This window comes from Hetaerina americana, unplaced genomic scaffold (assembly GCF_022747635.1).
Source record: "Hetaerina americana unplaced genomic scaffold, ioHetAmer1.1.p SCAF_48, whole genome shotgun sequence".
NCBI lineage: Eukaryota > Metazoa > Arthropoda > Insecta > Odonata > Calopterygidae > Hetaerina > Hetaerina americana.
Genome location: NW_027287073.1, coordinates 154,804 through 170,458, shown reverse-complemented (window position 1 = coordinate 170,458; position 15,655 = coordinate 154,804). Strand labels below are relative to the sequence as shown.

The 15,655-nt window shown below is 40.8% G+C and overlaps 1 protein-coding gene across 1 annotated transcript in view; it reads left to right on the top strand.

Moving 5' to 3' along the window:
- Positions 1-15,655, top strand: part of LOC139693374 (L-asparaginase) — a 74,445-nt gene that overhangs the window by 24,788 nt on the left and 34,002 nt on the right. The window contains exons 2-3 of the mRNA XM_071591501.1: positions 11,495-11,615; positions 12,059-12,173. Coding sequence (XP_071447602.1) covers positions 11,495-11,615; positions 12,059-12,173 — 236 coding nt within the window. The remainder of the gene's footprint in view (positions 1-11,494; positions 11,616-12,058; positions 12,174-15,655) is intronic.

The window sequence follows — 15,655 nt, the reverse complement described above, 5'->3', positions numbered from 1 at the left end:
CGTGCCACTGGTAAACGACCGTTTTTTTTAGAGAATCGTTGCCGAAACACTTTTCCAACATTTTCAACGTCCGTGCGCCACTAAATCCGTTTTTTACGCAAAATTTAATACAAGTTCGTTGTTGCAAATTTAAATCCATTTCTGAAATTGTAAAAAATCGCCAACACACACAGAGATAGATGTACTCTTGGCTACGTAACTTTTACAAATGTCAAGTTATGACACTAAGATTTAAAGGGAATATCAACAACAGATGTACCAATTTAACAAAAAAAACAGAACTCAAATCGGAACGATGGGAGCGCCACACGGTGGTTATTCCGGGAACTTTTTGATCAAGGTAGTATACAAGTTTCCCGGCATCAAAAATCCCAGATACCGCATCGCTCTTCTCCATTGAGGATAGCTAAAATGTCGACGATCTTCCCAGAGCTCTTCTAGAGGTGGACACATCGAACTATTTACCCTGATTTTTCCCGACCACAACCCTTCGACATATGACCTCTAGTCCGCCATCCGGCCCTCCCCGAGGCCACCTCCGGCCCCGTGACGGCCCCCATCTGTGCTCTCTCTCGAAGACCCCCTTTTGAACGCTGCCCAAAAAACCTGCCCTTTGTGGAGACCACGCCTGGCTTTTCCTCTTCGGACGAGGTCTGGGAGGGATGTGGCGACATTCCACGCCCTCGCTCATCAACCCGTCGGTCGAGGCGCTCCGGAAAGCGGCGAGGCACTCGTCGCCCGGGGTCGACCCGCGACTGGAGCGACGTTAGTCACGATCCAAGCTCTGGTTTGTGATACCAGTGCCGAACCGACTTCGCTCGCCGATGGAGAGTTATTTTCAAAGAATGACCGTACTATCATCAATAATTTCAACGCTACCATCGATTATTTTTTTACAATGTGTACATATTTTCCATTGCAAGTTAAAATCTTCCTCTTAATATTCGCGGACAATTCCTTCCCTTCTATGTTTCCACGGTATTAATGGCCTCATCTACGGGCGTGCGTTAGTATAAATACGTATATTTATGTAAGTATACATACATATGTGGTTTACACATATTAAAGATGTGCGTATGTATCCATGTATGTACTTATATAAAGGAAAAACATGGTGTACACATAATTTTATAACTAATATTATGCATGATGCGGACAAACTCTGCAACATTCTGGACCGAATAAAATAGTTTATATTATTGCAAAAGTGGTTAGAGCATCGGCCCAGCAAGTCGAAAGATCCGTGGTTCAAGTCCAGGTCAAGGCAATATATTTGTACTGGTGATCTGCTCAATTCCGTTTTCTTAACATCTCCTCTTTTCGTGTGTTCAGGATATTAGAACAAAAATATAGGTTTTGTGAAAACGTTTAGGTCGATTTGAGTGTAGAATATCCAAAAATATTTATAATAATTCTTCATTGGAAACTGCATGTTTTACGGTTTCAACAGCGTTTACCCGCCTCTCTCTACCTTCCTTCTTACCTTCCTCTCTTTACCTCTCTCTACCTATAAATCCTTGCACTGACATTTTCCTTTGCTTGATACCCACACTTGACCTCTGCGATTCCTTCAGTTAATGCTTCAGTCAACTCTCGCTCCCCTGGATATGCCCTATTCTTCAACTCTTCCTCTCTTTCCAATTTCCTGCATAGTGTTCCTCTTTTCAACGAATTTTCAATGCACATAGTTCTTCAATTCAGTCCTTCATCTCTCTTAGGCATTATCACGAATCCTTTTTCTCAAGTCTTCTTTTTTTTATAAAGTAACCCGATCGTACACGCGTCACACCCATAGGAAAAAATCCCACATGAATGCATGTTTTTGAACTCCTACTTTTGATATCCATAAATGTTCGATATTTGTTGCATTATTCAATATTTGATTAGATCAACAGTCGGAAACTTTAATGGAAGGCAAATATTTTACTAATGGTCATTTCATTCTGCCTTTTCTGTAGAAAAATGGTTATGGAATGCTTGTATGCAAAAGATAAAATTTCACTAAGTGACTGAATATTTTGAAAAAAAAACACTTATTATAATATAGAAATCAACTCTCCACTGCAAGTTTAAGTTTCAATGGTTGCCCCAAACTTCATCTAGGGGAAAAACGTGTGATATGTTTCGAGAATATCAAGGAGCGAAATAAATAATCTCTCACCAGGTACGCCCCAATTGGAATAGAATATTGCCGGAGTATGTGAAGGTGGGGAAGTTATCTTCGCCAAGTCGCCGAATGAGTTCGTGGGCGGCGACGAGGAGATACTAAGATTGACAAAACGATGCTGAGATAATCTTTGTGCAGCAAATAGCTTGTTTTATAATGAAGGTTTGGATGAGTCCTCTCTCTAAATGCGAATCAGCGAATGCATCTCCGGCTCGATAGACGCCATATCCCTCTCCCTTTCGGCGTCTCCCAATCATCAGGACCCACTCATCAGAGAGATCACTCCGGTAGGTTCCCCCCCTTTTCTCCAACCACTCACAATCTTGCTGTTTCACAAAACTCTTAAACTGGCTCTTCGGCCTACACCTTGTGTGCGTTAGATTGGTGGGATAGAAAATGGGGTGGGACGAGGGTGGACGAGAAAGAGGGACGGAGGGGAGAAGGACGGGGGGGCGCTTAGGGGGGTGGGGGGATTCGGTGACAGTGCAGAGGTGCGCCGTAGAGGAAAAGAGTGAAAACTCTATTACGAAAACAACGAAAAATATTTGCTTTCTGTCAAAGATACACCAAGAAATTATCAATTGAACTAGGAATCATTCCACAGAGATGGAAAAAAATATGTAGACGATCTGTTCGGCAGTGAAATTAGGCGAGCAATCGCAAGTATAGGAAGAGAATAGATAGATAGATTGTCGTGTTTATTTTGGGGCGAAATTGAGACTATGGGGTTTATTCTACTATCTAACGACTCGTCACACATTTACAATATTAAACTTACAGATGAATGTCGCAAATTATACATAAATAGCAAAAAGATTAATACAGGGGGATCGGGATGTTGCGGTGCCTAACGTACAGGATTCCCACCGAGAGGGCCCGGGTTCAAATCCTGGAGACAACAAATATTTTTCAGTGGTATCCTGATCCCTACTTTAGGTGTTTTGTGGAGTGAGTAAGTGATTAGCACCAAATTGTATAAAAGATTCGGAGGCTGGTATGGTGCATTGCCATCACAATCTCGACGAGTTTCTGCTCCAATACATAACTGCGGACGAAATATGGACACAGTACTACAATCCAGAGGCAAAGGAACAGTCGAAACAATGGGTTTCTAAAGGTGATCTGGTTCCGAAGAAGGCGAAGTCGGTGAAATTGGATGATTAGGCGATGGTCACGGTTTTTTGGGATGCACGCATGTCCGGAAGAAATACACTTCCATCAAGAGTCTGTATGCAGACAGTTGTATTTTCTTCCTGCCAAATTCTTTTGTCCTGAAAACCCGTAGAATTTCAATTTCTTTCTTTATATCTGTCATCTTGTTGGAATCCATGCTCCTAGTTTTTGATAAGCTTCATAACCTTCTCTAGTTGCTCTTTTACTATTCTAGTTTCTTGGACCGTAAGTGTTAGGGATATCAAAAGAAGAATTGCTCTAGGCAAAGAAGTTAGGATCAAAATAACATTTTCCGACCGAGTAGGGTCATATTCGGGTCAAAATTAGTCTATTGTGTATTCACCCCCTGCCACACAGCCTAGCGGTGGCTTCCAGGGTACTAAAATATCTAAATATTAATAGGTTCATGGATCCATCGTAATAGTGGTTCAATTTTAAATCATTTTCCGACTACTTTCTCTTTCGGAGCAGCTGATGAATATGGTATTCAATCCCGTATCAATCGATCCCCGCGTAGACAGTCGTGAACAATTCTTCGATATCCTCAAATCTCATGTTCGATTTCGTATTTCCTCGTGGAGGGTCATTAAAGTAATAATAGCCAACCCGGCGATTACTTCGCTTTCCCTTCATCTATCCACCGATTCTTACCCCAGGAGGCTGTTTCCTGGAATGGAATTATCCGCGCTCTGATCAATAAACTAAATTGAGGTAACATTTATTGTTGTAAGCAATGAGAAGTTTCAATTTGTTTTGTTGAAGTTTTTGGATTTCCCTTTTTGAAAAAAAATGTATCGCGAAATGTTTTTCCTTTATTAATTTAGCGCTGATGATGATGGTCACTATCACGGGTTATTGATCCGGCTATTCGTTTTAGCTAGGTTTCCAAACTATCCTGTATCCCCTGACGATCTCTTCATACACTAATAGCTCCTTGCACCTACAGTTTCCATTACTTGATACTTCTAGTTCATCTTTGTTATCTGCGTTTCCTTTTTTGCAGTTTCAGTAAACTCTCATTCTCCAGAAATGCCTATTTGGTATTCCTCTTCTACTAATAATTTCGTGAATAGTGTTTCTCTCTTCGACCAATTACCGTTGTATTTTTTCAATTGTCGTTATTTATTTAATTTATTTTCATCGTTCTTAGGTATCACCACCATAGCATTATCTACCATCATACCATACAATTTAACAATAAAATCTATGGAAAAATTTGAACATACCTTTCTCCGCCAAAAGACCCTTAAATCACTCTTCTGGGCCCGCTACATTGATGGCATTGTTCTCCTTTGGTCCCACGGACGTGAAAGTTTATCCTCCTCCATTTCCTCTCTCAACTCCTCTTTCTCGGTATCTTTCACTTCATCTATATCTGAGTCGAATATTACTTTCCTAGATATCGACATTCACCTCCAGAACAATAAAGTTAGCACCTCAGTCCGCATTAAACCGACCAAAAACCAACAATACCTTCATTTTAAGAGCTACCACCCATCGAATACAAAACGCATCATCCCTTTCTCACTCGCAGTCCGTGGTCGCCGTCTCTGCAACAACACCCATCCAAATAGAAATACCCATATACCAGCTACATGACTCTCTCAGGAAACGCGGGTACCCTGAAAAACTATTGAACAATAAAATTCTGGAACTGTCAACCCAATACACTCCTTTACCCAAACCAAATCGCCCAAATTGCCCTAACCTTATCACCACTTTCTTCCCTGGAACCCAAAAAATTAAACATATAATCCGTGAGCTCTTCCCAATTATTTATAAGAGTCAGTCCACATAACTTTCATTCCGACATTTTCCCTTGGTTTCGTTAAAACGCCCGTCGAACTTGCGAGACATCTTTAAGTCGACAAGACCACCTCCGGGAACTCCTGTCTCTTCGCCGCCCCTGTCCGCACTATGCAACCGCCCACGCTATAAATGCTGCTATCTTTCAAGACCCGCCACCCGCTTTACCATCAATTCCCAACCCGACTCCACCTACACCTCAAAAAACATTATTTAACGCCTCTCCTGTAACTTCTGCCCTGCCTTCTACGTGGGCGAATGCACGACCACACTTTCCCTCCGCATGAATAACCACTGATATTCCACCAAATTTCCCATCTTCCTTAATTATCCCATCCCTACTCACACTGCTTCCTACGTGATCAATCATTCGATGTCTTGAATAAAAGTGATGGAATAAATGTATATAAGAACTGTATTGTAAAATCATTAGGCCAGCAAGGCTAGACAAAGAAAAAGAGTATCTATGTCTACTTAGCTTAGATGCAAGCATTCTAGACGATGGGATAGAAAGGGCATGAAGGGAAAAAGAAATGGAATAAGGCCGTTGGGGTAAACAATATTCAGGCGGAACTGCTTAAGGATTTGGGAGAACGTGGAAGGAAGAGTTTTTATGGACTAAATCGTAGCATTTATGAGATAGGAATTTTACCGGAGACTTCGTTAGATCAAAGTTAGTTCCTATTCCATAAAAGGGAATGGCAGCCTACAGAACTATAAGTTTTATTTTGCACGCAGCTAAAGTGGTTCTCAGGATCATCAATATGAGGATGGAGGGTAGGGAAAATGATTACTAAGGGGATAATCAGTTTGGGTTCAGAAAGGGAGAGGCACGCGTGATGCCATGGTAGTAATGAGGTCACTGATAGAGAGGATCATAGAATACAGTCAGTAGGTATGTGACTGTTTACTAGAGTTCAAGAAAGTGTTTGATAGGGTGAATTTGGTGGGATTAATGATTATATAGCAGGAAATAGGGGTAGACACTAGGAATATGAGGCTTATCCACAACCTGCACGTTACAGAATACGCAGGTGCGAGTGGCAGACGGGCGGTATTAGGAAGAGGTGTAAGGCAGGGTTGTCCATTATCATCTGTACTGATCAACGTAAAGTTTGAAGATGCGTGGAAAGGACTGGAGATAGGAACGAAGGTCGATGGACAATGCATAAAATCAGTTAGGTTTGAGGATGATCTAGCGTTAGTAGAAAATGGGATGAGGGAGAAGTGTGAGAAGGTTGGACGAGGGAGGTGGACGAAAAGGAGAACGGGGGATGCGTTGGGAGGATACGGAGAATGTACATAGTTGCGCTGAAGAGGAAGATGAAATCTCTATCGCCAAGTGTGGATGAAAAATACATGCACTCTATCAAAGAAACATCAGGAAATTATTAATGGAAACAGGAAAGATTCTACGGAGATGGAATGAATATTTTGAGTATCATATCATAATTCGTAATAGTATTTATGTGGGAGGAATATTCCTGATTTTGTTTTCTTCAGATCAGTGATGGTATGAATTCCAAAAATAATAAAGGAAGCCGTCAGTTAGAAAAATTAAGCACGGCATAAGATAACCCTTTCAATCAACAATAAAAGGATGTGGAAGAGGAAGAATGAATACCAGAGGGGATGATCATTTGGGGTTAAGGAAAGCGAGAGGCACGCGATAAGCCAGAGCAGTAAGGACATCACAAATATAGAGGAAGATACGACTGGGTGTCGTAAAATTTTAATTATTACTAAAAATAATCGAGATAAAAACTTAATTTTTATTATTCTCAAGACTTTTCTATTGATCGACCACCCAGATTTATACATCTCTCCCAGCGTTTTATAACCTTTCGAAGGCCTTCATTATATAACTCCGCAGATTGCGTCGAAAACAATTGTTCCAACTCTTAAATTACATCATTTATGTCGTCAAATCTCTGAGTCCGGAATGATTGTTTGAGTTCTGGGATTAGGAAAAATATACCTGGGGCGAGATCGGAAGACAATGACGGGTGTGGCATTAATTTCAAAGCCACATCACCCCAGCAATTCCTCAACTGCATCTCGAGATGAGTGAGAAGGTGCATCTTCGACAAGTAGACGGATGCCTTTCATGATCATACCGCGCCGTTTCTTTCCCAGAGCATCAGGCAATTTGTTTAGTCGTGTGCAGTAATAGGCACCATTGACGGTCCGACCCTTTTCCAGGTAGTCTGATAAGATTCACGACATTCTCAAAAAACCGTAAGCATGACGTTACTCGCAGACTTCTGCACCTTGACTTTCTTGGGGGAAGTGAATCGCTGGTCTTTCACTCATTGCTCATCTCTTTGGTCTCTGGATCATATTGATAGATCCAAGATTCACCCATTGTTATCTGGTGGCTAAAAAAATCCTCTTCGTTTTGCTGCAAAAGATTCAACATATCCCTTGACAGGTCACGCTTGCTTCTGAAAAGGAGTCGTATGATCCAGGGTGCTGTCCATTTGACATGTGCAGGTCTTTGTGAATAATTTTCCATACACTGCCGTAGCTAAGATCAGTCTCATTCATGATCATATGGATGGTTGTTCTTCGGTCTAATGGGATAAAGTGCTCCACCTTCTTCACTGTGGCATCATCGTTTATGAGTGATGGTCTTCCACTTCTTGGACCGTCCGTGAGGGAAATGTGGCCAGTTTAAAAATTCCTTTTCCATCTCACAACTGTGTCATATGATGGGCTATGATTTCCACAAACATCTATTATTTCATCGTGGGTTTGCCGGGCACTGTAATCTTTCAAACGAAGAAACTTAATCACACTTAGTCTCTTATCATCTCCATTCAGTCAGTTGCTTCAATCTACGGCTTCCACAAAAACAAATCTTAAAATGTAAATTAATAGCTTTAATTGACAAAATTATGTACGGAAAGGATAAAATAATATGTGAAAAAACAGTTTACCCAGATATCTCGGTTATTTTTTTTAGTAATAATTACTTAAATATGATACCCTCTCGTACTTAGAATACAGCTATTAGAATATTGCTATTCCTCTTCTTTATTGACATATATCTCTCCTCTAAAATAAGCACATAAAGTAAAAGATGTAGCGGATAAATGAAATTCTCTTTTCTGTTAATAAAAAACAAAATGTCTTTAATATAATTTGTCCCACCAAGAGAAGTAGCAAACACACCATTGAATTTGTTACATGGAACATTATCACTGTAATTTCCTATATTTTTTGAAGAAAAATCCTTGTTTAAGTTATAATGTTAATTTTTAGCTGCATTTTCTGTAAGAAATGTAGTTTAATTGCAAGGATTTAGGTGATATAAGAATGAAATTGTTATAAAAAACAGTATATTCTTCGTATAACAATATATGTCAACTGGATTTTTATAAGTTATCGTATTAAAAACGTGGAACGCACGCCAGATAAAAAAATCAGCCAGCGAAATTTTAATACTATCTACCTAATGTAAGATTACCGGAGTATACGATTGGTTTACGATACTAAACATTTTAGATTACAAAATGGAAGATGTGGAGCTATTGGCTGTTAAAGTAATAATCTCAAGAAAGAAGATCCTAAGGCCAATAAAAATAATTAAGAAGAAACTCCTATACCGGTATTTCGGTCACACAGGTGACCATCAACGGGGAGAAAATCAAATAGGGCACTTGAACTAAGAAGAGGAATGTGCACAGGCACCGTCCAAAGCCAAGTGGGTGTTCAGGTCGGGGGGTGAGGTATATATACCTGGAGGGGCAAGGGGGGAGGGGTTAAGTGATGGTCCGTAGGTGGGGGGGAGTTTGTTGAGGTCACGTGGGAAGGAGTGGGGGAAGAGTGGCGGATATTAGGAGGGGGCTGTCTGTTTCTGAAATGACTAACAAAGTTAAAAAGCGAACTGTTGATGATGCCTGGTTCATTGTTCATAAGTTTATTCTTGTTTAAGTGTATGTGTAAGCTCTCACAGGCATCGAGTTTACAGTGTTGTATCGGTTTTAATAATGTTAAGTCGTTGGGAGTGATAGAGTGTTCCGTTTCAAAAATGAGTTTGGCGACCGCTGATCTATCGAAACGTTCTTAAAGTGTGCTATGTGTTCCTTGAATCTGATTTTGGGATTACGTTTGGTCTGTCCAATGTAGGAGAGTTGGCAGTGTGAGCAAGTAATTTCGTAAATACCTGATTTGTCTAACTGTGGTGTTATGTCTTTCGGGTTCCCTAAACACGTAAGAAGAGTGTTACGGTTCGAGTAAGTGACCTTGGTGCCAATTTGTTTAAAGACCTTATCAAGGCCTCGGGTTAATGTGGGGAAGAAAGGTAATGCGATAAATTTATTATTGTTGTCTTTCCGTTGTGGTAGAAGTGTAGTATGTTTATTGGCAAGTTTTCTTTTTTTGTTTCTAACTAATTTGTCTATAATTTGGGGTGTGTATCCGTTGTTAATGGCTATTTGTTTGATGTTTTCCAACTCTTTGAAATAGCGTTGTTTGTTGAGTGGTGTCGTCAGTAGTCTGTGTATGAGAAAATTAAAAGCTGCCATTTTTTGTTGAAAGGAGTGGTGTGAATCTGCTTTGATGTAGTTGTCGGTGTGGGTCTTTTTTCTAAAAATGTCAAACTCTAAGCCCTCATGGTTTTTAATTACTAGTATGTCCAAGAAAGGCAGTGAGTTATGTTGTTCGACTTCAAAGGTGAATTTTATGGAATTGTGTTTTTTGTTCAGCCGGTCCAAAAAGTCATTTATGTCACACTTGCTGGTGTCAAAAATGGCAAAAATGTCGTCTACGTATCTAAGCCAAATGTTGGGGAAATAGTCAAACGTGTGTTTACAGTCTTTTTCAAAGTAATGTAGGAAGATGTTAGCGACAAAGCAGGAAAGAGGATTTCCCATAGCTGTGCCTTGCGTTTGTTTGTAAAATTTTTGGTTGAATTGAAAGTATGTTATGTCCATGCAAGTTTTAGTAAGAGTAACGTATTCTTTAATTTCAATGGGTGTTATGTCTTTTGTGTGTAGCCAATCTGCGATGTTTTCAAGGGCAATATCAATGGGTACGCTCGGGAAGAGTTGTTCCACGTCAAAAGAGACAAGAATCTCATGGGGCTGGATGCGTAGGTGTTTTATGGTGTCGATGAAATTTTTGCTATTCTTGACTCCGAAGGTTTCTTCGGACCCTAATTGTTTGTACTGTTTGGTGAGCCATTTAGCCAATTTGTAGGTGGGGGAATTCAAAGCTGAAATGATAGGTCTCATTTTCTTACCGGCTTTGTGTATTTTGGGTAAAGTGTAGAGTTTAGGCACCATAGGGTTTTCCGTTTTTAAGGTGAAACGTAATTTTTTGTCAATGATTGTAGTACAGTGATTGAGTGCGGTTTTTGTGTCTGTAATCATTTTATTGAGTGGGTTCTTATGTATTTTAATGTATGGGCCTTCTGCGATTGTGTTTTCGGTGCGTTCAATGTAATCAGCTTTGTCGAGTATAACTGTGGTGTTACCTTTGTCAGCCTTAATGTAATAACAGTCTTTATTTCTAAGTTCCTTTATGAGTGCGCGTTCTAACGGGTCGCTATGCGGTCTAGTGTTAAGTTTGGTGCTGTTGCGTTCCAACTGTAATTGGCAGGCATGTCTTACGAATTGTTTCTCGGATTCTTTAAGGTGTTTAATGTGCGATTCTATGTCCACAACTAAATCTTCGGTGGGGGGATATTTGTATGGGAGGCAATGTTTTAGGCCTTTGTTCAAAATGTTGTTTTCTTCATCAGTGAAATGTTTGGAGGAAAGGTTTAAGATGAAATTTCTTACGGGATTAGGTTTACTTTCAGGAAAAGGACTATTTTTGTGAATAGCTTGGAATTTGCGGTCTAAAGTTTTAAGTTTTTTATGCAGTCTGTGTTGGTTTATTGTGTCCATGTTTAGAAGTCTTTCGTTAAATGTCTGTAGTTGTATGAAATTTAAGTGTTTCGTGATCTTCAGGTGTAGATTATAAGTCTGAGTTTCGGTGTGTGCAAGTTTAGCGTATTTTTGTTTGATTTCTGTGTTTAACCAATGTTTTTTCGCTTAGGCTGGAGGGCCATATTCAAAATGGAAGATGTGGAGCTATTGGCTGTTAAAGTAATAATCTCAAGAAAGAAGATCCTAAGGCCAATAAAAATTTTTATTGGCCTTAAGGAGCTCAACTTATTACAAACCCTCAGATTCAAATCGCACACAACCACTGCCGATATTCACTTCCTAAAACGTTGCAAGAAACACAACGTATTTCCTAAATTCATGAAAATCACTGCTCCTAGAAACAACCTTAACGCCTCGAAAGCTATCCTCTTAGCGAAATAAAAATAAAAATCCCTCATCTTCTCTTTTGCAGCCCTGGAACCTAAGCCCAACGCCTTGGGGGACTACATCCGACGCTGCCCTTTCCTGCACGATGAGGAGTACTACAAAAGGCGCTTCGGCGGGAGGAACGAATCCTCGGTCTTTGTCCTCCCGTAAGCACATCATCCCCTCCCCTTGTAATTACGGGAATGAGATTGTGTCTCTCCACCATTAACTCGAGGTATGATGCCGGTGGCTTTGGCTGGTGGATCACACCTCGAGAACAATCCCCACTGTTTGAGACGGGTTCTCCAATGTGGGTAATTCGATCTCCGATTAGCAGATTCTCACTACAATCTACTTTTATCCACGTAGCAGATTCATCAAGATTGCTAAGTGGTGAAAACTTTGTATTAATGTTTTAAATGAAATCTTTCGTGGAATATAACTAAGTTAACCACCCCTCCCGCTTCCCTAGGGGTCGCCTTCCCGCGCCTTTCTTTCGCTAGCCCCCTTTATACCAATCCCACCACTCTCATCGTCCTTCCTTTATCCCCTTACATGTACACTCCACCGTTGGGATGTGATCCGGAACGACGATGCGACCCTTGTGAAGGGTAACCAAGGGTGCCCAGAGGAGAGTCATTTACACACTCGAGGAGTACGAACCCCTGCTGGACTCCTGCAATATGAACAGCGACCAGTGGATACTCATCGCCGAAAACATTAAGGTCAGCCACGATCAGCGAACGAATGTCACCGTAAGATGGGGGTGCGGTGCCGAGGGAAGCGTTTTCATTATTTAAAATGACACCGTTTAGTGTGTAAGAACAGCGTGTAATCATCGGTTGTGTTCGCTTACGTCGTTTAGCACCCATTTATATTCTTCGTCATTTGAGTGAGAGGCGATGATTGTTACGGATATGAAAAATGCGCGTTCGTTGTTGCAACTTTTCAAAGAAGGCCGCAAGTCCTGTGGCAAAGAACCCAAGAAGTCTTAAGCCACGGGCCAGCCGGTTTTTCCTGTGGGCATTAAAAACCCCTTCAGAAGCGTTCTCTACGGGCATGGAAGAATGACGTCATCATTTTGTACAATGTATGTGTCTACAGGGATATTACGTTGAGAATTAGCAGAAGCTTAAACTTTCTGGGGTCAGTAGTTTGCCAGAGAAAGGAAGAGATCTTAAAATGTTAACGCAGCTTGTAGACCTAAGCATGTCAGCGATGCCACGTCGACATGGGTAAATTAATTTTCCGATCCTCTGTGTCCCGCCCGTAATGGGTGGTTGAAATAATAGCATGGGGAGAGATAATATTAGAAATATGTTGACTGAAATCTATTAAATCCAATCCAAAGTCAACGAAACTCTCTTTTTTGGGGTGGTACTTGATAATTCTCGTGGAACACGGCCAAAACTTACCGGTTGTTGTATTCAATCTCTTGAATATCTTTTTCAGTGTGATGGAAGCCATAATATTAAACAAGAATTCATTTTAAAATAGTGGACACAAAACCTTTTATTGAAGTTACTATCATTTGAGGCATCTATATGGCGATAATTCCACTTAGGATAGGATTATTGGTCCTGAATTTTCCCCTGGCATAAGTATGTCACGATTATCCCCAGCTTCTGAGGATACATTTATCGTATTTTCATGCTGGCACCACCGTTTTTTAAACGGTGTCCTTTTCTTTCCCCATTTACCCACAAGGTTATGAATAAAATTCAAAAATTTTAACGCCCGAAATCCAATCATGCCGGCTGTTAAAAGCCTGCTAGCACTCTTCCTTTCTGGAATTGCATAGACGATCTCCCGTGATTCATCAGTAAGAAAGATATCACAAATTATATCTAGTTTAAATCAATTTCATTATTACTTGAAATAATACCTTTTAAATGGCCGTCAGTTTACCACTTAGTACTCCTGTGTACTTGCTGACAACCGTTACTTCTGAGCATAGACAAAATATTACCCAGATCGATCACCTCGTCTATAAGTACTACATGTACACAGCCTACACCTTCAAGTATTGGGGTTTAAAGGAAAAAGATGGAATTTTACCTTCTTTAGAGTAAGTTGTGCTAGAGTGCATGCGATTGGTATTGGTTTCTCGGGAGTTATACTTGTAAAAATGTGCCATAACTGCCCCTCGGATGGACGTAACTATGACAGGGACTGCTGCACTTGTCACGGGCACTGAAAAGGCTGGTAACCAGACATACCATTCCTTTCATTATTCAAGCAAGGACATACGGTAAAAACCTCGGGACGATGGAAGCTATGGTCGAAGGCGTAGATCATATTATAAGGCCCATCAAGAGATGGACACGGCAATGTTGCATGGGCTCTTGGTACCTGGAAGGTGATTGGTGAACAGGGGAAGGAAAAGGGATTGAAGAATTCAATTATTTTGGGAGAAATTGATGTCATGGGTGTATGTGAAACAAGCAAGGGGGACGATACAGTTGAAATTTATGGCGACGGTTTGATGTAGTGGTCAGGAGTTGACGATAGTGTACGCGGCAGTCAGAGTAGTCTCAATTATAACGAGGGGCTCTAATGTACGTCAAGGAAATAGTTAATGTCTCGAGATTGTCCTAGATTCATATGCAAATCGGCATTCGAATTGTGGCTTGTTATGTGTCAGTGGATGGCGAGACTGAAAGCATGAAATACGGGGAAAGATCTTTGGGGAAAATTGCAAATAATGAATGAGTCAGTGTAATCGTAGGAAAAGGCTAAAAGAAGTAATTAAGAGTTATGGCTGGTCTTGTTGGCTTTACAAGGGATACCTCTGAGTAAGTAATACCGCCGAATGAATGATAATGGAGAAAACTTGTTTAGTGTGTGAATTGACAAAGGGTTATTCGTCTCGATTACATAATTTAAGAATTAAACTTTCAATTTGGATGCACGGCAAAGGAGTTATTACACGAGGAACATAGCTGATCAGAAGAAAGGCTGAGAGATGAGGAACTGGAAAATACGAGCGCAAGTCAATAAATAACTCGCAAAACTGGATAGAGGCAGAGCCAATAATAATCAAAGTAACTACCTGAAATTCATTTCAATTTTCTACATATTCACCCTGTACGTTCAGAAGCTTATCCCATCGCTTTACTAGTCTTTTATAAAAGCAAGTATTTTGTTCGCTGTCGCAGCCAACGAGTAACCTCTACGGCATACGGCCACCCAAATGATTTTTTAAGGGCCCGAACAGATGAAAATCACTGGGGGCTAAGTCCGGACTGTACGGCTTATGTTCCAAGCGTTCCCAATGAAACTTTCGTAACAGCTTTTCTTCACACATACACTTACGTACGCCTTTCTTCTGGCAACCTCCGTACACCATGAAACACATCCGCCATCTTGCAGTCTCTACGGCAAACATATACGAGTATATGCTGCTCTCTGCTGGCAAAATATGTATGCACACGTATTTTAAACATAGTATTAGGTAATATGACGTTTGGGACTAATTTATTTACTTACCCTCGTATATACCGAAAACAACTTTTGAGTGATGATTGATTGGTAGAATCTGAAAGGAATGTTTAACTGTGCTGATAGTACGAGGGCGATTCGAAAAGTAAGATCTCCTATTTTTTTCATGAAATATCAAATTTATTCTCAACTTTGTGCACATCGTAGGAAAGGCTGAGTAATTAGCTATTTTTCTACATAGTCGCATTGACGATCAATCACTTTTTGCATCCTTGTAAGCAGCTTTCAAAAAGCCAACTGATGACTGCTTCTTGCACTTACTCGTCTGACTTGAATTTCTGTCCTCCAAGGTGTTTTTCAATTGCGGGGAACAAGTGGTAGTCGCTGAGGGCAACGTCCGGGCTGTAAGGAGGGTGTTCGATGATATCCCAGCCGAATTCATTGAATAGGGTGGTCGTTTGATGTGACACGTGCATGTTGGTGTGGACATGCATTGTCATGTTGCAAACACAAACATTTGGTGAGACACCTTGTTGTAACCGAAGACCTCCGACACAATATTCTGCACGGAGAAGTAGCCACTCTCTTCATTAAGGCCTTCCTTTATCTCATGAAGGGTAATTCTCCGGTTATTGCGCACCATCTCGTCAATTAGAGCCACCGTTGATTCCGGCAAACTCGGCCGCTCCGACCGCTGCTCATCGTGGACGTTTTCCCGGCCATCAAAAAACTCCCTGCACCACTTCCGCACGTTTTTGATGTCCAT